We start from the raw sequence: 21659 nt of genomic DNA, 5'->3' as shown, positions 1-21659 counted from the left end.
CGGCTGGATGTCCTTCCTAACGCCAACCACTCCGTGAGTGTAGTGGGTGCTTTTTACGTGCCATCGGCACAGGTGCCAGACGGGGCTGGCAAACGGCCATGATCGGATGGTGCTTTTTACGTGCCACCGGCACGGGGGCCAGGCTAGGCTGGCAATGGCCACGATCGGATGGTGCTTTTTACGTGCCACCGGCACGGAGGCCTATCAGGGTGGTGCTGGCAACGGCTACGTTTGGATGGTTCGCTTACATGCCACCGGCACTGGTATCACAGCTACAATTTCCATTGATGTTGATCGATTTTGATTTTGATTCTGATTTCCACTTGCCTCAACAGGTCTTCACAAGTAGAGTTTTGTGTCCCAAGAAGGAAAGGTATGCATAAGTGGACTGGCTACATCCCAGGTAGAGGCCATGGGTTATGGTCTCACTTGTCCTGCCGGGTCTTCTCATGCACAGCATACTTTCAAAGGTCTCGGTCTCTGGTCATTTACTCGGTGAGACCTAAAGTTTGGGTATGCGTATACTTCATACATGTTTCTGTTTTCTTTTAAAGTTTCGTTGGAAACAAGTATTAATAGCCATGACTTTCACTAGAAATGACACACCATTTTACATCTATTGTTTCAGTGGCAGAGTGGTGGTGGTGGTGGTGGTGGAAGGGGGTAAATATTATAAATCTGGAGCACAACATGGTTTTACAAGTGTGTCTTTGTAATTGCTATCTTGTTATAGTTATTCATTTAGCCGTGAAGTAGAAGTGGAACTTGCATAATTAAACTAGATAAAATATATTAAAACAATAAGAATTTTTATCCTTTATGATGTGTAACTTCTGACAAAAGTATGGTTGTGTACATTAGAAAAATGCTTCCCAACTGCACAGTTTTGAGTTCAGTCCCACTTTGTGGCACTTTGAGCAAGTGTGTTTTACTGTAGCCCTAGGCTAACCAAGACCTTGTGAGTGGATTTGGTTGACAGAAACTGAAAGAAGCTTATTGTATAAATGTATATATATGTATATTTATGTGTATATATATATATCTATATATATATATAATATAATATGATACAGTTGTTAAGTATCCCTCCCCGGAGGGGGTCAATGCTAGATGTGTCGAAACAGTTGTCGTGATTAATAAAAATTCTTGTATCTTCCATCTACCATATAATATTAGATATATATATATATATATATCATCATCATCATCATCATCATCATTTAACGTCCGCTTTCCATGCTAGCATGGGTTGGACGGTTCAACTGGGGTCTGGGGAGCCCGAAAGCTGCACCAGTCCAGTCAGATCTGGCAGTGTTTCTACAGCTGGATGCCCTTCCTAACGCCAACCACTCCGAGAGTGTAGTGGGTGATTTTATGTGCCACCGACACAGGTGCCAGACGAGGCTGGCAAACGGCCACGCTCGGATGGTGTTTTTATGTGCCACCGACACAGGTGCCAGACGAGGCTGGCAGACGGCCACGCTCGGATGGTGTTTTTATGTGCCACCGACACAGGTGCCAGATGAGGCTGGCAGACGGCCACGCTCGGATGGTGTTTTTATGTGCCACCGACACAGGTGCCAGACGAGGCTGGCAGACGGCCACGCGCGGATGGTGTTTTTATGTGCCACCGACACAGGTGCCAGATGAGGCTGGCAAACGGCCACGATCGGATGGTGCTTGTTACGTGCCCACAGCACGAAGGCCAGTCGATGCGGTACTGGCTACGGCCACGTTTGGATGGTTTTCTTATGTGCCCCGTGCCACCGGCACTGGTACCACACAAAGATACAAATTCCATTGATGTTCATCTATTTTGATTTGTTTTGATTTTCACTTGCCTCAGCAGGTCTTCACAAGTGTCACAAGAAGGAAGGTATGCACAGGTGGACTGACTACGTCCCAGGTAGGGGCCATGGGTTATGGCCTGACTAGTCTTGCCGGGTCTTCGGATGGTGTTTTTATGTGCCACCGACACAGGTGCTAGATGAGGCTGGCGAACGGCCACGATCGGATGGTGTTTGTCATGTGCCCACCGCACTGACTACAGCACTGATGGATTTCTTGTGTGCCACAGGCACTGGTACCACAAGATACAAATTCCATTGATGTTCATCTATTTTGTCTATTTTGATTTGATTTGATTTTTGATTTTCACTTGCCTCAACCGGTCTTCACAAGTATCACAAGAAGGAAGGTATGCACAGGTGGACTGACTAGTCTTGCCGGGTCTTCGGAAGGTGTTTTTATGTGCCACCGACACAGGTGCCAGATGAGGCTGGCGAACGGCCATGATCGGATGGTGTTTGTTACGTGCCCACAGCACGGAGGCCGGTCGATGAGGAACTGGCTACGGCCACGTTCGGATGGTTCTCTTGTGTGCCACCGGCACTGGTACCACAAAGTGTGTGCCACCGGCACTGGTACCACAAAGATACAGATTCCATTGATGTTCATCTATTTTGATTTGTTTTGATTTTCACTTGCCTCAACAGGTCTTCACAAGTGTCACAAGAAGGAAGGCATGCACAGGTGGACTGACTACGTCCCAGGTAGGGGCCTGACTAGTCTTGCCGGGTCTTCGGATGGTGTTTTTATGTGCCACCGACACAGGTGCTAGATGAGGCTGGCGAATGCCCACGATCGGATGGTGTTGTCATGTGCCCACAGCACGGAGGCCAGTCGATGCGGTACTGGCTACGGCCACTTTCGGATGGTTTTCTCTTGTGTGCCACCGGCACTGGTACCACAAAGATACAAATTCCATTGATGTTCATCTATTTTGATTTGTTTTGATTTGATTTTGATTTTGATTTTCACTTGCCTCAACAGGCCTTCACAAGTATCACAAGGAGGAAGGTATGCACAGGTGGACTGACTACGTCCCAGGTAGGGGCCATGGTTTATGGCCTGACTAGTCTTGCCGGGTCTTCGGAAGGTGTTTTTATGTGCCACCGACACAGGTGCTAGATGAGGCTGGCGAACGGCCACGACCGGATGGTGTTTGTTATGTGCCCACAGCACGATGGCCAGTGATGCGGTACTGACTACGGCCATGTTCGGATGGATTCTTGTGTGCCACCGGCACTGGTACCGGCCACGACCGGATGGTGTTTGTTATGTGCCCACAGCACGATGGCCAGTGATGCGGTACTGACTACGGCCACGTTCGGATGGATTCTTGTGTGCCACCGGCACTGGTACCACAAGCGGTACTGACTACGGCCACGTTCGGATGGATTCTTGTGTGCCACCGGCACTGGTACCACAAGGATACAAATTCCATTGATGTTCATCTATTTTGATTTGTTTTGATTTGATTTGATTTTCACTTGCCTCAGCAGGTCTTCACAAGTGTCACAAGAAGGAAGGTATGTACAGGTGGACTGACTACGTCCCAGGTAGGGCCCACGGGTTATGACCTGACTAGTCTTGCCGGGTCTTCGGATGGTGTTTTTATGTGCCACCATGTTCCCACAGCACGGAGGCCAGTCGATGTGGTACTGGCTACGGCCACGTTCGGATGGTTTTCTTGTGTGCCATAGGCACTGGTACCACAAGATACAAATTCCATTGATGTTCATCTATTTTGATTGATTTTCACTTGCCTCAGCAGGTCTTCACAAGTGTCACAAGAAGGAAGGTATGCACAGGTGGATCGACTACGTCCCAGGTAGGGGCCACGGGATATGGCCTGACTAGTCCTGCCGGGTCCTCTCATGCACAGCACACTTCCATTATATATATATATATATATATATACAAGATAAGACAAGAAAAGATAAGAAAATGGAGAAATACATCTAAATCAAATATCAATTACCAGATAATACTCAATCACATACTTTATTAAACCACCACATAAGAGACTGTAGGGTTAAATATAAAAAGCAGAACAAATCAGTGTACATAAAGGAATGTACATAAAAGAGTATTGCATTTACAACCCCTATCTCAATATATATATATATATATATATTGAGATAGGTATTTCGTCTGCCGTTACGTTCTGAGTTCAAATTCCGCCGAGGTCGACTTTGCCTTTCATCCTTTCAGGGTCGATAAATTAAGTACCAGTTCGCACTGGGGTCGATATAATCGACTTAATCCGTTTGTCTGTCCTTGTTTGTCCTCTCAGTGCTAGCCCCTTGTGGGTAGTAAAGAAATAGGTTTATTTAGCTAGAGGGGAAGCAGATAAGAAAAAACTTACCAATGTTCTGCATCGTGAAGACCAAAGACTTAAGGTGTTTCATGTTGCAAGACAGTGTGTGAGAGAGAATCATGATGTCATAGGAGAGAAATGTGTCCACATGGATGACAACTCATTTGCATTTAATGAGGCTGCAAAGAGAAAGACTTAGAGATGTCACAATAAAAGGTTGTTAAATGAATGGGGAAAAGAGAGACTGCTGAATGTCAACCCAACAGAGAGACCAACTATTCGAATTGACAGTACCTTGGTAGATAAAGCAATTAAGAGTATGAAGACAGGGAAAGCCCCTGGCCCATTAGGAATCACTGCAGAGATGCTCAAAATATTTGGCAGTGTCAGCTAGCCTAGTTACCCGTATAGTTAACCAGGTGATACATGAAGGAGTCATATCCAATGACTGGTGTAGCAGTACCATAGTCAATTGCTACAAAGGTAAAGGTGATGCTTTAGACACAAATAATTAGATACAAATAATTACCGAGGTATCAAGTAATGAAGGTCACATAGCTCAACTAATTAGGTAGAGAGTCAGTCTAGATGAGATGCAGTTTGGGTTCATGTCAGGGAAAAGCACCACTGATCCTATATTTTTGGTAAGACAGCTGCAGGAGAAATACCTAGCCAAAGATAAACCTCTGTACCTGGCTTTCGTTGACATGGAAAAAGCCTTTGACAGGGTCCCTCAATCCCTTATCTGGTGGTCAATGAGGAAACTAGGGATAGATGAAGGGTTAGTAGGAGCTGTGCAAGCCATGTACAGGGATGATGCTAGTAAGGTGAGGGTTGGCAACAAGTACAGTGAAGAATTCCAGGTAGGGGTAGGGATCCACCAAGGATCAGTCCTCAGCCCCCTCTTATTCATCATAGTCTTCCAGGCAATAAAAGAAGAATTCAAGATAGGATGCCCCTGGGAGCTCCTCTATGCTGATGACCTTGCTCTAATTGCTGAGTCACTATCAGAACTAGAGGAAAAGTTTCAGGTGTGGAAGCAAGGATTAGAATCGAAGGACCTTAGAGTCAACCTAGCTAAAACCAAAGTCCTAGTAAGTTGGAAGGCAGACAAACCACTAATCCCTTCAGTTAGATGACTCTGCTCGATCTGTAGAAAAGGCATAGGTAAGATGTACCCAGTGTAAGCTATAGACACATAAGAGGTGCAGCAATATCAAAGGAAGGCTAAACTGGGAAGATAGTTTTTGTATGTGGCAAATGCTCAGGTGTTATAAACACTGAAAATGTGCAGAGAACAGCTTCTGTCACATTCCATGGAGAAAAACTAGAAGTAGACCAAATCAGTAGCAGGGCTGGATGCTCTGAAAGCGTAGCTGTTAGAATAAGAATAGCCTGGACAAAGTTCAGAGAGCTCCTGCCTTAGCGTTCTTCTAATTCCATATTTTCTATCTTGTTTGGCACATTCCTTATGTTGCAAATCCCATTTCTGAATCCCACATCCTCTTTATATTCTCTCATCTGACATTCTGGCACCAATGTGCTTGCGACCATGTTTTCCTTTCTGTCTCCTTTCATACTCACAATTCTCATGTCTCTCCATTGCGATAATTTGTCCACCAATTCCTTATCTATACCCTTAAACAGAACACAAACATAACAAGTGGTAGGGAGGTTTTGTGGGTTTTTTATGTGTTTGCACTTCTCTTTTCTATTTTGTGTTGGTGGTGAATGGGTGGGTTTGGTGTCTGCAGGGAGAGGGTGGGGTTGAGAGGGTAAAGGGTGGGTTGAGTACGGGTTGGGGTTCACTTTGACTGTCCTTCTTCCTCTTCCTTTGTTTTCTTCTTCCAGCTACTCTCCATACTTCTTCCTCGTCTGTTTCTTCCTTATCTTCCACCTTCTCAGCTTTCTCCTGCGCTTGCTTGTTTTTTAGAGGGCAACCCACTCTAATGTGGCCCTTTTGGCTACATTTATAGCAGCAAGGGGTTCTGCCGTCTACCCATACTTTCATCACCATTTCTCCCACTGCCACTGTTTCCACTAATTTTTCCAGATTTTCTGCCGAAGTTTGTATCATAATGTCAAGAATTTTTCCTCACCAATTTGTTACTCCTCTTTCTGTGGCTTGGAGCACGGCTACCTCTTTCTCACTTGCAAGAAGCACTGCTGCCGCCACCCAAGCCACGTCTATTTCAGTGGGGGATTCCCTCCACCCTTACCCTGGAAGTTCTTCTTCCAAGATATGTGGGTAAGAGGATCACCCTTTCCTTCTTCATTGCGTTTACAGAGTGTTCTTTTGCTTTCTCTTTATTTTTAAAGTTCACATCAATAGTGCTATAATGGCTTCCTCTGGCAAAATATGCTATATCTTGCGTAGTCTAAAGTATATGATCTGATATAAGAATTGAAGGTACTAATTTTGATGATTTGGAATAAGAATTGTAGACATTAATTTTGATAATTCTAATATGTAGTCCTATATGTACATATTGTGGATAATGTCATTCAATGATGATTGAGTTGCTTGAGGGTGATTCTGTCTCTTAAACCAATCTATATATATATATATGTATATAATACAGTGAGTAATTCATTTTAGTAACACTAAATTGAACTTCTCTCTCCTGTGGACTCAGAAATAACTTCCCAAATATTAATAATATATGTATGTATATATATATATCATCATCATCATCATCATCATCATCATCATCATCATCATCATCATCATCATCATCATCATCGTTTAATGCCTGCTTTCCATGCTAGTATGGGTTGGACGATTTTGACTGAGGGCTGGCGAACCAGATGGCTGCACCAGGCTCTAATCTTGATTTGGCAGAGTTTCTACAGCTGGATGCCCTTCCTTATGCCAACCACTCTGAGAGTGTAGTGGGTGCTTTTTATGTGCCACCGGCACGAGGCCAGTCAGGCGGTACTGGCAACGGGATCACTCAAATCTTTTTACACATGCCACCAGCACAGGTGCCAGTTAGGCAACGCTATTCATATTATATATATACATATATATTATAGATATATATTATATATATATTATATATATTTTACATATATATATTATGTATGTATATATATATATATTATATACATATTACATATATATATTAAATATATATATGTATTATATATTATATATATATATGTATATATATACTAGCAGAGATACCTGGCATTGCCCGTGTTACATTCAATTGAAGAATTAGACTTTTCTGTTATATTTTCTGTAATAAACTGGAATATCTATGTTTCAAATTTCATCAAAATTGCAGATGAGAGTTATTTCCCTCTTTACACACCCTAAAAAAATTGTAATCGTGCCACATGTATCCCATACTACTGATTTTTATGCGCATATTCCAAAATTCCGGTCTTATTGAACCTGTTAAAAAGATTTTGCTCCTGAAAAATGAAGGTCATGGAGCTCTAAAATGTGAGAGTTAAGGCCCCTGTTGGGGGTGGGTGTCTTAATGTCGACCAGAGAAGTTGAATTGTTGAGAATCTTTTTAACTTGGGTCTTATATCTATTGTTTGAATTTCTTTGAAATTGGAAATATATATTCACTGGGTTTGTAAAAGAGAGCAAAGCTACAGGAAACCAAAAGACAATAAGCAGTCAGCTGCCCTACCCTAGTTGTTACCACTCCCAGTGTAGGATTCCTTACCATCCAGGTGACAGGCACAGCCGTAAGATGCATTACGAATGTATAGCAATTGGAAGGGCGTGACCCAATTGAAATCAACATTAACAACTGTGTGACGTGAGGGCTAAGGAGAAATGAAAGGGCCACCTCTGGAGTTTGCAAATGACCACTATATTGATATGTAACTGGACAGAATAAATTACAATCTATAAATGTCTTTGAATAACCAGTCACTCATCTGGGAAGGCCTTGAAATCAACATTACCGTCTGGGGACTATGTGTGACCCAGTGATAATAAAAAGACTGAAAGGAGGTCTGCAATCAAATAACTTTACTCAACACTTTGCAACTGAATGGTTCATCCTTCTTATATAATAGTTTGACTTTAATAGTTTCATTATTAAAGTGAAAGCATCTGACATTACAATAGAGAGATGTTTTTGTTTCACTTTTAACACGTAATGCTGAAATAGTGGAGAAGATATGATATTGCTGTGGGCTCGCTCTAGGCAAGAAGTTGAAAATTTCTTTTGCCCATGACACTACATGGACCCTAAGTAAGGCATGTGTAAAATTTGAATGAAATTGTTTGTGTAGTTCTCAAGTTTTGTGGATTCACACAGACAGACAGATAGACAGACATTCTCAGTTTTATATATAGAGATATACACCCATATATATACATCTATATGTATACATCTATCTATCTGTCTATCTATCTATCTATCTATCTATCTATCTATCTATCTATCTATCTATCTATCTATCTATATATATATATATATATATATATATATACATACATATATATACATACATGTAAATTTAAATTTAAAATAATAAGGGTGAGAAATTGAACATTAATTTGATTAATATGAATTGAAAACCAGTGGTGTAGCATATAAGACCATAGCGGACCTTCTTCATGGACCCTAAGTAAGGCATGTGTAAAATTTGAATGAAATTGGTTGTGTAGTTCTCAAGTTTTAGGGATTCACACAGACAGACACACATTCTCAGTTTTATATATATATCCTGTTGGAGTGGTGGTAACGGCTGGATATTTCTGGTAGACTAGAGCTTGGTGTAGAAGTCTTCACAAACTTTTTACATCTCGCTCTTATCGTTGACCGGTACTCCATCTGTATTCTTCAGGGGGAAAATGTGTCACCTATCCTTGTCAGTGAGGTTGAAAGAGCCATCGGCTTGAAAAACGGAAAGGCGCCAGGGAAAGATGGTATAACATCAGAGGTGTTAAAGTCAGGCAGAGAGCATATCTTTATATATAAAAGTGAGGTTGTGTGCTGTCTGTCTCCTACGATTTAGATTCCTAACTACTCCCACATTTTGCAGTGCAGTTTAACCAAAACCGGGTATCTTATAGTCGTGATTCATATCGAGCCCTTCAGGGTATTAGCGCGCGTCTACGATGAGTCTAAGATTTAAAAAAAAATTTACCATCAATTTTTCCCATTTTTAATTCATTTTTGGCATATATAAGGGAAGTAACTCTCTAAAAATTTATTATTAAATCTCAGAACGTAAAAAGCTACAGTAACCCACCCCCCTTGTGGTTAGCCATATTGAGATGGCTATTATACTTTACATCTCTAAAAATGCTTATATAGTTATTTCCCTTACAAACCCGAGCAACCCGGGTGATACTGCTAGTATTTTATATATTTCTACTACATATGTGGAAAATACACTTTCTCAGGGAGATATGATATACCTATCATAATGGGTAATACTACATGTACTTTTCATATTTTTCATAGTGTGATGTAATTCTTTGGAATAACAATGTTTGCGGCTGAAGAGAGCTTTAAACCATCTTTTATATCAATTATACACTGATGTAAGAAGAGATTGTTTATAAAGCTTGAAACACGTGTACCACGATATCCTTTGTGTTCTGTTTTTAATTTTATTTGATATATTCTCTCACCTCTGCCACTATCTGGCATATACAGGTACTTACACTCATCAAGTATTCACCCTAAATTTACAGTACCTACTGTATATAAATAAATATATAGGATGGGCTTCTTTCAGTTTCCATCTACCAAATCCACACAATACTTTGGTTGCTCAAGGTGCCATGCAGTGGGACTTAACTCAGAACCATGTGGTTGGGAAGCAAGCTTCTTAGCATACAACCACACTTGTTTCTATGTTTGTTTATGTTTTTGAAATGATTAAAAATGTTTTTAGCAGGTGAGACAGTTACCAAGTTGTGTTTAAATAAATTCAAAATTAATCACATTACACACCATCAGCTCATTAGTTTGTTCTCTTAATTCTGTAGTGATTAACAAATTAGTCATTAGATTAAATTTCTAATTTCTAATAATTAATTACATCATAGAAAGTAAATGCCACACCTTTAAAATGAAAATTTCTGTGAAGCAATAACAAGGTAAAATCTAAATGGAAAGCATCCTTAGCTGGATTGTGTGTGTGTGTGCGTATATATATATATTTATATTCTTTATTCTTTTATTCTTTTGTAAGCCCACTACTTATTCTATCGGTCTCTTTTGCCGAACCGCTAAGTAATGGGGACATAAACACACCAGCATCAGTTGTCAAGCAATGCTAGGGGGACAAACACAGACACACAAACACACACATACATATATATATACATATATACGACAGGCTTCTTTCAGTTTCCGTCTACCAAATCCACTCACAAGGCATTGGTCGGCCCGGGGCTATAGCAGAAGACACTTGCCCAAGATGCCACGCAGTGGGACGGAACCCATAACCATGTGGTTGGTAGGCAAGCTACTTACCACACAGCCACTCCTGCGCCTATATATATAATTATAGGGTTTTTTGCAGCAAGTTGCTTAAACCGCATACTGAAAATATTAGAAATAGCAGTCAAAGGACTACTATTTCTTTTACTACAAAAATAAGACTCCACAAACAACAAAATTTGTAACATATATGTGAGTTATAAATATTGTTGTTTGTGGAGACATATTTTTGTAGTAAAAGAAATAGTAGTCCTTTGACTGCTATTTCTAATATTTTCAGTATGCGGTTTAAGCAACTTGTTACAAAAAACCCTTATTATTATAATTATATAAATTTTTACCGAATATGGTCCTTTTCCATACCGAAATACTACTTGGTGAAATTTATTGATCTTATTAAATTAATTATATTTCACTCTTTATCTGTATTGACTATATATATATATATATATATATATATTGGACTGACCTGGGACGTAGTCAGTCCACCTGTGCATACCTTCCTTCTTGTGACACTTGTGAAGACCTGTTGAGGCAAGTGAAAATAAGATCAAATCAAATCAAATCAAATCAAAACAAATCAAAATAGATGAACATCAATGGAATTTGTATCTTTGTGGTACCAGTGCCGGTGGCACACAAGAAAATCATCCGAACGTGGCCGTAGCCAGTACCGCATCGACTGGCCTCCGTGCTGTGGGCACGTAACAAACACCATCCGATCGTGGCCGTTCGCCAGCCTCATCTGGCACCTATGTCGGTGGCACATAAAAACACCATCCGAAGACCCGGCAAGACTAGTCAGGCCATAACCCGTGGCCCCTACCTGGGACGTAGTCAGTCCACCTGTGCATACCTTCCTTCTTGTGACACTTGTGAAGACCTGTTGAGGCAAGTGAAAATCAAAACAAATCAAAAGAGATGAACATCAATGGAATTTGTATCTTTGTAGTACCAGTGCCGGTGGCACACAAGAAAACCATCCGAACGTGGCCGTAGCCAGTACCGCATCGACTGGCCTCCGTGCTGTGGGCACGTAACAAACACCATCCGATCGTGGCCGTTCGCCAGCCTCATCTGGCACCTGTGTCGGTGGCACATAAAAACACCATCCGAGCGTGGCCGTCTGCCAGCCTCGTCTGGCACCTGTGTCGGTGGCACATAAAAAACACCATCCGAGCATGGCCGTTCGCCAGCCTCGTCTGGCACCTGTGTCGGTGGCACATAAAAACACCATCCGAGCGTGGCCGTTCGCCAGCCTCGTCTGGCACCTGTGTCGGTGGCACATAAAATCACCCACTACACTCTCGGAGTGGTTGGCGTTAGGAAGGGCATCCAGCTGTAGAAACACTGCCAGATCTGACTGGCCTGGTGCAGCCTTCGGGCTCCCCAGACCCCAGTTGAACCGTCCAACCCATGCTAGCATGGAAAGCGGACGTTAAATGATGATGATGATGATGATGATGATATATAATTATCAATAATAATATAGGGTGAAATTAATTAATTTGGAATAATCATTAATTTCACCAAGTAGATTTCGGCATGTAAAAGCCCCATTCAAGGAAGGTTTAAGTAATTCTAAGTAATTAAGGGTTTAGCAACAATTTGCCTCACCACACACCGAATTTAGAAATAGCAGTCAAAGAGTTTTGGCTATTCTTTCTTCTTAAAAGTACTTTTAAGTAGAAAGAATAGCCAAAACTCTTTGACTGCTAATTTCGAAATAGCAGTCAAAGAGTTTTGGCTATTCTTTCTACTTAAAAGTACTTTTAAGAAGAAAGAATAGCCAAAACTCTTTGACTGCTATTTCTAAATTCGGTGTGTGGTGAGGCAAATCGTTGCTATATATATATATATATATATATATAATCTAAAATTCATAATCTAAAATTGAATAGAAGGTCTGAAAACCACCTGATGAATGTCCTTAGAAGTGACAAGAAACAATTGTAGTGGATAACTTAATTTTATTTAATTTATATAAATTTTTTATGTATTGGATTAAGTCTTTCTTTGTTTGATTTGCATAATAGTGGTTTTGTCTCTAATTAATATTATATATATCGAGGTAGTCAGAGTAAGTGACAGAGTAATTAAAATTAGATTAGTTCTTCACCATAGGACAGCTACCATCATCTCGGCATATGCCCCTCAACCAGGGCTACCGGAAGGACAAAAAGACCAATTCTATGACACCCTATTGCGGACTACCTCATTGACAAATGACAGTGACCTTCTCTTCGTGGCAGGTGATTTCAATGGACATGTCGGGGGCTTCCATGGCGTCCATGGAGGCTACGGTTTTGGCTCTCGAAATGAGGAGGGAACCAGGCTGCTGGAGTTCTGCGATGCAAATGACCTTATGGTCTGCAATACCCACTTCAGGAAACCCACCTCTCACCTAGTCACCTACCGTTCTGGCAAACACACCAGCCAGATTGACTACATCCTTGCCAGAAAAAGGGAAAGAGGGCTGATTATAAATGCCAAAACCTTCCCAGGCGAAGAATGTACTCCCCAACATAGATTAGTAGTTAGCGACTTCAGGATCAGAGCTAAATGGTTGCCCAGAAGAAGACCAGCTTGGAGGAGAAGGGTCTGGAAGCTTAAAGATCCTGCAAATGGACAGAGATTTAGAGACATACTACTCAAAGCCTCTGACGAGATAGAAGGGGATATAGCTTCACTTAATGTGGAAGACAACTGGAGATTCCTACGGGACAATCAGCTGACAGCCACTGACCAGATCTGTGGATGGAGCAAAGTACCATCTCGACCCAGAGTAACATGGTGGTGGAACACTGTGGTTGACAGGGCTATTAGACAAAAGAGACAGGCTTGGAAGGACTGGAAGAACGGTGGTAGCAGGGAATTGTATCAGACAGCCAAAAGGGAAGCTAGGAGACAGGTTTATTTAGCCAGAGGGGAAGCGGATAAGAAAAAATTTGCCAATGTTCTGAGCCGTGAGGATGAAAGACTTGAGGTATTTCGTGTTGCAAGACAGTGTGTGAGAGAGAATCGTGACGTGGTAGGAGAGAAGTGTGTTCGCATGGATGATGGTTCACTTGCGCTAAATGAGGATGCAAAGAGAGAGGTTTGGAGATGCCACTATGAAAGGTTGCTGAATAAAGAAAATGAGTGGGATAAAGAGAGTCTGCCGAATGTTGACCCAACAGAGGGACCAGCTATCCGAGTTGATAGTTCCATGGTAGCTAAGGCAATTAGAAGCATGAAGACAGGGAAAGCCCCAGGCCCATCAGGAATTACTGCAGAGATGCTCAAAATATCTGGCAGTGTCGGCTATAACCTAGTCACCCGTATAGTCAACCAGGTGATACACGAAGGAGTCATACCCAATGACTGGTGTAGCAGCATACTAGTCAACTGCTACAAAGGTAAAGGTGATGCCCTAGATACAAATAATTACAGAGGTATCAAGCTGTTGGATCAGGTAATGAAGGTTACGGAGAGGGTCATAGCCCAACTAATTAGAGAGAGAGTTAGTTTAGATGAGATGCAGTTTGGGTTTGTCCCAGGGAAAAGCACCACTGATGCTATATTCCTGGTAAGGCAGCTGCAGGAGAAATACCTAGCCAAAGATAAGCCCCTGTACCTGGCTTTCGTTGACACGGAGAAAGCTTTTGATAGGGTCCCCCGATCCCTCATCTGGTGGTCAATGAGGAAACTAGGGATAGATGAATGGCTGGTGAGGGCTGTGCAAGCCATGTACAGAGATGCCGTAAGTAAGGTTAGAGTTGGCAACATGTACACAGAAGAATTCAAAGTAGAGGTTGGGGTCCACCAGGGTTCAGTACTCAGCCCCCTCCTATTTATCATAGTCCTCCAGGCAATTGTGGAGGAATTCAAAACAGGTTGCCCCTGGGAGCTCCTCTATGCTGACGACCTCGCTCTAATTGCTGAGTCACTATCAGAACTGGAGGAGAAGTTCCAGGTGTGGAAGGAGGGTTTAGAATCGAGGGGCCTTAGAGTCAACCTAGCTAAAACCAAAGTACTAATAAGTAGAAAGGTAGACAATCCACAAATATCCTCAGGAAGATGGCCCTGCTCGATCTGTAGAAAAGGTGTAGGTAGAAACTCTATAAGATGTACCCAGTGTAAGCTATGGACACATAAGAGGTGCAGCAATGTCAAAGGTAGGCTAACTGGGAAGATAGTTTTTGTATGTGGCAGATGCTCTGGAGCATTGACCTCCGAAAATCTGCAGAAAACAACTTCCGTCACTTTCCGGGGGAAAAAACTAGAAGTAGTTGATAGCTTCCGCTATCTAGGTGACCAAGTCAGTAGTGGGGGTGGGTGCGCTGAAAGTGTAACTGCTAGAATAAGAATAGCCTGGGCAAAGTTTAGGGAGCTCTTACCTCTGCTGGTGACTAAAGGCCTCTCGCTCAGAGTAAAAGGCAGACTGTATGATGCATGTGTACGAACAGCTATGCTACATGGCAGTGAAACATGGGCCGTGACTGCTGAGGACATGCGTAAGCTGCGAGGAACGAAGCCAGTATGCTCCGATGGATGTGTAATGTCAGTGTACTTACTCGACAGAGCGTTAGTACCTTGAGAGAAATGTTGTACCTAAGAAGCATCAGTTGTGGTGTGCAAGAGAGACGATTGCGCTGGTATGGTCATGTGGCGAGAATGGATGAAGATAGGTGTGTGAGAAAGTGCCAATCCCTAGCAGTTGAGGGAACCCGTGGAAGAGGTAGACCCAGGAAAACCTGGGACGAGGTGGTGAAGCACGACCTTCGGACGTTAGGTCTCACCATGGAAATGACTAGAGACCGAGACCTATGGAAGTATGCTGTGTGTGAGAAGACCCGGCAAGACTAGTGAAGCCATAATCCGTGGCCCCTACCTGGGACGTAGTCAGTCCACCTGTGCATACCTTCCTTCTTGTGACACTTGTGAAGACCTGTTGAGGCAAGTGAGAATTGAATCAAATCAAATCAAATCGAACCAAATCAAAATAGATGAACATCAATGGAATTTGTATCCTTGTGGTACCAGTGCCGGTGGCACATAAGAGAACCATCCGAACGTGACCGTAGCCAGTACCGCAACGACTGGCCTCCGTGCTGAGGGCACGTAACAAACACCATCCGAGCGTGGCCGTCCGCCAGCCTTGTCTGGCACCTGTGTCGGTGACACATAAGAAAACACCATCCGAGCGTGGCCGTCAGCCAGCCTCGTCTGGCACCTGTGTCGGTGGCACATAAAAAACACCATCCGAGCGTGGCCGTCTGCCAGCCTCGTCTGGCACCTGTGTCGGTGGCACATAAAATCACCCACTACACTCTCGGAGTGGTTGGCGTTAGGAAGGGCATCCAGCTGTAGAAACACTGCCAGATCTGACTGGCCTGGTGCAGCCTTCGGGCTTGCCAGACCCCAGTTGAACCGTCCAACCCATGCTAGCATGGAAAGCGGACGTTAAACGATGATGATGATGATGATTATATATATATTATATATATATATATATATATATATATATTAAAATTATAATAAAGGTGTTGAATGATTACAAGACCAGTCTGCTAGAAATAGGCCCCAAATGGTCTAGGAACCACTTCGATTATTACTCCATAACACAAGGTTGTACGTGAGGAAAAGAGACAACAAGGGTTTATAAAATAATTTGGATAGTCCCAAGTCTATAGATTTCATGGTTTGTGTTATTAAAAACCCTTTCCAATCATCAGCAGCAATATACCAAATGTAAATAAATGAAAAATACATTATACATTATAGGTGCAGGAGTGGCTGTGTGGTAAGTAGCTTGCTTACCAACCACATGGTTCCGGGTTCAATCCCACTGCATGGCACCTTGGGCAAGTGTTTTTTACTATAGCCTTGGGCCAACCAAAGCCTTGTGAGTGGATTTGGTAGACGGAAACTGAAAGAAGCCCGTCGTATATATGTATATATATATATATATATATATATATATATATATATATATGTGTGTGTGTGTTTGTGTGTCTGTGTTTGTCCCCCTAGCATCGCTTGACAACCGATGCTGGTGTGTTTACGTCCCCGTAACTTAGCGGTTCAGCAAAAGAGACCGATAGAATAAGTACTAGGCTTACAAAGAATAAGTCCTGGGGTCGATTTACTCGACTAAAGGCGGTGCTCCAGCATGGCCACACTCAAATGGCTGAAACAAATAAAAAAGAAAAAAAAAAGAATACATACATACAGCCAAAGGGTTTTTAATAACTCAAACCATGAAATCTATAGACTTGGGACTATCCAAATTATTTTATAAACCCTTGTTGTCTCTTTTCCTCATTTACAACCTTGTGTTATGGAGTAATAATCGAAGTGGTTCCTAGACTATTTGGGGTCTATTTCTAGCAGACTGGTGTTGTAATCATTCAAAACCCTTATTCTAATTTTAATATAAATTAACTATTATAGTATTTTAGTATGCTGGCCATTGATAAATCATTAAATAATGACTTCATCCTAATTACGTACATATATATTTATATAGTCTTTTGCACGTTTCAGTCATTGACTGTGGCCATGCTGGAGCACTGCCTTAAAGGGTTTTAGTCGAAAAAATCAACTCCAGAATTTATTCTTTGTAAGCCTAGTATTTGTTCTATCAGTCTCTTTTGCTGAACTACTAAGTTACAGGGACAAACACAGACACAAAGACACACACACATATATATATGACAGGCTTCTTTCTGTTTCCATCTACCAAATCCACTCATAAGGCTTCTTATCACTCTGCCACACCTGTATATATGTGTGTGTATGTGTACACACACACACACACACACACACATTATTGGAATTTCACATTTTATAAGTAAACAAGGTTGGCTGAAAATCTGTCGCAGCAATTCTCTCCAGATATGTGTCAGGTAATTGGAACACAAATTACTGTTAATGTCAAATGATTAATTTCAAAATAAGGATTTGTTCCTTACAGGTGTGAATGATAACAGCTGAGTTAATTGATCAATGACTACCTTAATCTGTTTTGTCTGTCGACTTAGCATGATTTAGAAAAACAACAAAACCAAACAAAGCCAACAACTACTAATGTTAATGATGGTGACTATTATGGTTAATCTCTCATCAAATTATCCTGCCTAATTATCCTGTTGCATTTGGTGTAATTAAATATATTTATCTAACAGAGAAAGAACAGCTTGGTTTAATGAATTAAGGGTTGATGTACAAAATAATGTATACAGAAATTTCTCGGTTAATTGAAGTTTGCTTCTTAATCAGAAAAAGGAATAAAAGAACCTTTTAAAGTGGGAAATTTCAATTAATTAAGAATTTTGTATTGAGGAAGAAGTTGACCATAATACGAAAATAAAATATAATAAAGAATTGAAAACATTGCTTGTGTGATAGTGATGTGTGTGTGGTGCGTGCGTGATTTGAATATAAAGGCACCTACCTTCTCTTCCTCGCGATGGAGACCCTTCTGTGGTAACTAGTCCTTCGACACAGCCCCGACCCGAACACTAACGATAGCAGCTGCTAGCCCAAGCCCTTAGCGACGTCTGCACATGTCTTGTCACCTGCACGACCCACGTTGGAAAGGCCCAATTGACCGCTGCCTGCGCACGCCTCACAGCTGCCCCTTCTGGTTGCCCCAGCTTCCGGTCAACGCACCCAGCTGCTGATGTCATCCCACAGTGTGTGTGTGTGTGTGTGAATGTATGTATGTGTGGGTGTGTGGTAAGACATTTGCTTCCCAACTACAAGGTACCTGGTTCAGTCCTACTGCCTGGCACCTCAGGCAAATGACTTACTTCAGAATAGCCAGTCTTGTGAGTGTATTTGGCTGGTGGAAACTGAAAGAAGCCCGTCATTTATGTGTGTGTGTGTGCATTATGTATATATCTATGTGTGTGTGTTTGTTCCCAACCACTGTTTCATAACTGGTGTTGGTTTGTTTACATCCATGTTACATAGCGGTTTGGCAAGAGAGACTGATTAGAATAAGCACCAGGCTTAAAAAATTAAATAGTAAGGAGTCAATTTGTCTGACTAAACTCTTTGAGGCAGTGTGCTCCAGTATGACCGCAGTCCAAATACTGAAACAGAGATGCCAAACCTGAGGAATTTGAATATATGATGGTGGATTAATGAACGGAACAGGTAAAGTAGAGTAAGAGCTAGGCAGACCCAGAAATACAAGAGAATTTGAAATAGGAAATTATTTGGTTGAAATATGTCCCCTCAGCTGGTAGAAAGGTTAATAGAAATGAGTAGATTTATTTGATGGGAAGAGGGGACGGGGAATTACAACACAGTGGACAACTGGGAGTTTGTATAAAACAGCCTGCTGTGGTTTAAAAGCCAGGTCTATGACTGATGCAAGGTACCAGCCAGATTGAAGGTTGCTAAGGGGTACCATAATTCAGATCATAAATACCTGAAAAGACTGGAAGAAAGTGTGGGATGACCCGTCCTTGTTTTTTTGTATTGTCTATCTGGATGTTTTGTTGTCCCTTTTTGTTGTCTGGATGTTTTGCGTTCTTGTCCCATTTTGTATTTTACTTTATATACATATATAGATAGATAGATAGATAGATAGATAGATAGATAGATAGATAGATAGATAGATAGATAGATAGATAGATAGATGGTTAGATAGATAGATAGATAGATAGATAGATAGATAGATAGATAGATAGATATGAATCGTCCAACCCATGCTAGCATGGAAAATGGACGTTAAACGATGACGATGATCATGATGATATATATATATATATTTGCCATGATAGATTGCTAGCCACTACATATTCTGTATTTTCTCTCCTTGTGTCTTTCTGTGTTCCTTTCTGTGGAAGAGCATAGGCTCGAAACGTTAAAGACTTTTTCACTTCCAGATCGTTATACATCTGTTTGTTGTCTACACCACCAGTCTTCGCCTTTTGAATTTTTTTTTTGTGAATTCTCCCTATATATATATAATTGCATAGGGTACAATTATACTCAAGAGCACAGAAGCTACTGTGCCTATATGCAGAAAGAAGACGCTGAATTCATCTCACCACTTTAAATGTTCACTCCACACACAAGTTGAAAGCAGAAAAGTAGACTGACTAAAAATTCATAAAATAATTCAGTTAGTTTTGGATCGATCAGTTTCTGTATTAGTTTGATAACTCTTCCTTCATCAGCAAAACATACCAAGTGAAATAAATGAAAATATTGATACATACCTACAAAAAAGCACGCGAAAAATATATACGTTTTGTACCCTATACAATTATATATCTCTGTATATGTATTTTGCTTTAAAGGATTTTATATGCTGGCCACTAATAAAATTCTTTAATCTTAATGACTTTATCCTGTAATTATGTTTATGTGTGTGTGTGCGCATGTAAACATGCACATATGTATGTGCATAAGTTCGTGTATTTTTTCTTCAGTAATAAGACAGTTTCTTTTAAAATTATCTATTTGAATAATTCTCTACTTGACAGGGAGTTCTTTTAGTATATGATCTATGCAGTCGGACGTCCTTTGAAAATCTCTCGAAATGGTTAACTTATGTTGATGAGGTATGTACAGAATTTCTTACAAATTTGAGCAATTTCAGTTTCTATTTAGTTCAAAAAATTAAGAATGGTTTTATAAAATTAAAAAAAAAATTTAACTTTCAATTTGTAATGTTTTAAAATATTTCAAACTAGCAGTATCATCACCCGGCGTTGCTCGGGTTTGTAAGGGAAATAACTATATAAGCATTTTTAGAGAGTTATAGCCAAAAGATAGCAAAAAATGCATTAAAAATGGAAAAAAAATGATGGTAAATTTTTTTTAAAATCGTTGACTCATCGTAGACATTTTTAGAGAGTTACTTCCCTTATATAATAGCGAAAAAATGCATTAAAATGGTAAAAAATGATGGTAAATTTTTTTTAAATCGTAGACTCATCGTAGACGCGTGCTAATACCCAGAAGGGCTCGATATGAATCACGACTATAAGATACCCGGTTTTGGTTAAACTGCACCGCAAAATGTGGGAGTAGTTAGGAATCTAAATCGTAGGAGACAGACAGCACACAACCTCACTTTTATATTTAAAAGAAAACGATTAAAAGAAAACGAAAAAAATCAAAATCAAAACATTTCGCTTCGGGTATCTCCGTGGGTTGTGGAATATAGATATAAAGAAATTATACCAGCAGTGTCTCATTTTAAACTCGAAGAAAAAAAGCCTTGCATGTTTGTTCTTACCTGTTTCATATGTGTATGTAAAATCCGCAAATTTCCAAGCAGAAAACAGAATCAAACTGTCATTTGCTTCCACGGAAATATCCGAAGTGAAATCTTTTGATTTTGTCGAGTTATATCGAAAGAATACCAGAATTCATAGTATTTTGACAAAGTGAATTTAGTTTCTTACGGTTGAACGTTGTGCAGGGATACCTCGGCTTCAATCGTTCTCAAAGATACGTCGGTTTTCAAAAATAATATATGGAAAAAAAAAAGAAAAAAATCAAGTTATGTCATTTCACTCGACTTTGCGTCGGTTCGCCAATAATTTTGGAATCATAAAAACACTAAAAAACATTAAAAGCACATCAAACCATATTACAATAAATAATAATAAAATCATATAAAAATACAGTAAATGCTAAAATACATAGCTAAAGAACTTGTGTAGCCAAGTTCACTAAAGCATGAAATCAGCTGTTGTCTTATCTGTCTTTCGGAGCTCATATTGCACTGGTAGTTCCAATATCTACCATTAGGTGTCACAGTGATTCTTTTGAATTCAGATTTGTTTGCATCTGTTTATCGTTTAGATTCTTTCATTTACATTCACTTGTAGCGGATCTTTTCGGTTTGATTCTAGGGTCATAATTATGACCCTAGAATCAATCTATTGCATTTCAATCTCTTTTAGGGTTAGGGTTAAGGTTAGGGTTAGGGGTGGGGGGAAGGGTATCTTTATTTCTTCACAAATGTAAATAAACCCAATCTGTTTCTTAAACGAGGGACATATTCATACGGCACAGAATGTTTTCACCTCAATAGACGTCATTGATTGGTTGAAATT

General features: G+C 40.7%; 1 protein-coding gene across 2 annotated transcripts in view; it reads left to right on the top strand.

Moving 5' to 3' along the window:
* Nucleotides 1-21659, top strand: part of LOC115209214 (ras-related protein Rab-15) — a 74158-nt gene that overhangs the window by 37304 nt on the left and 15195 nt on the right. For both annotated transcript variants that reach the window (XM_029777474.2, XM_029777473.2), the window contains one exon: nt 20076-20153. In XM_029777474.2, coding sequence (XP_029633334.1) covers nt 20076-20153 — 78 coding nt within the window. The remainder of the gene's footprint in view (nt 1-20075; nt 20154-21659) is intronic.

The sequence above is a fragment of the Octopus sinensis genome, linkage group LG3 (genome assembly GCF_006345805.1).
Source record: "Octopus sinensis linkage group LG3, ASM634580v1, whole genome shotgun sequence".
NCBI classification, from domain to species: Eukaryota; Metazoa; Mollusca; class Cephalopoda; order Octopoda; family Octopodidae; genus Octopus; species Octopus sinensis.
This window is presented reverse-complemented; position numbering and strand designations above follow the sequence as displayed.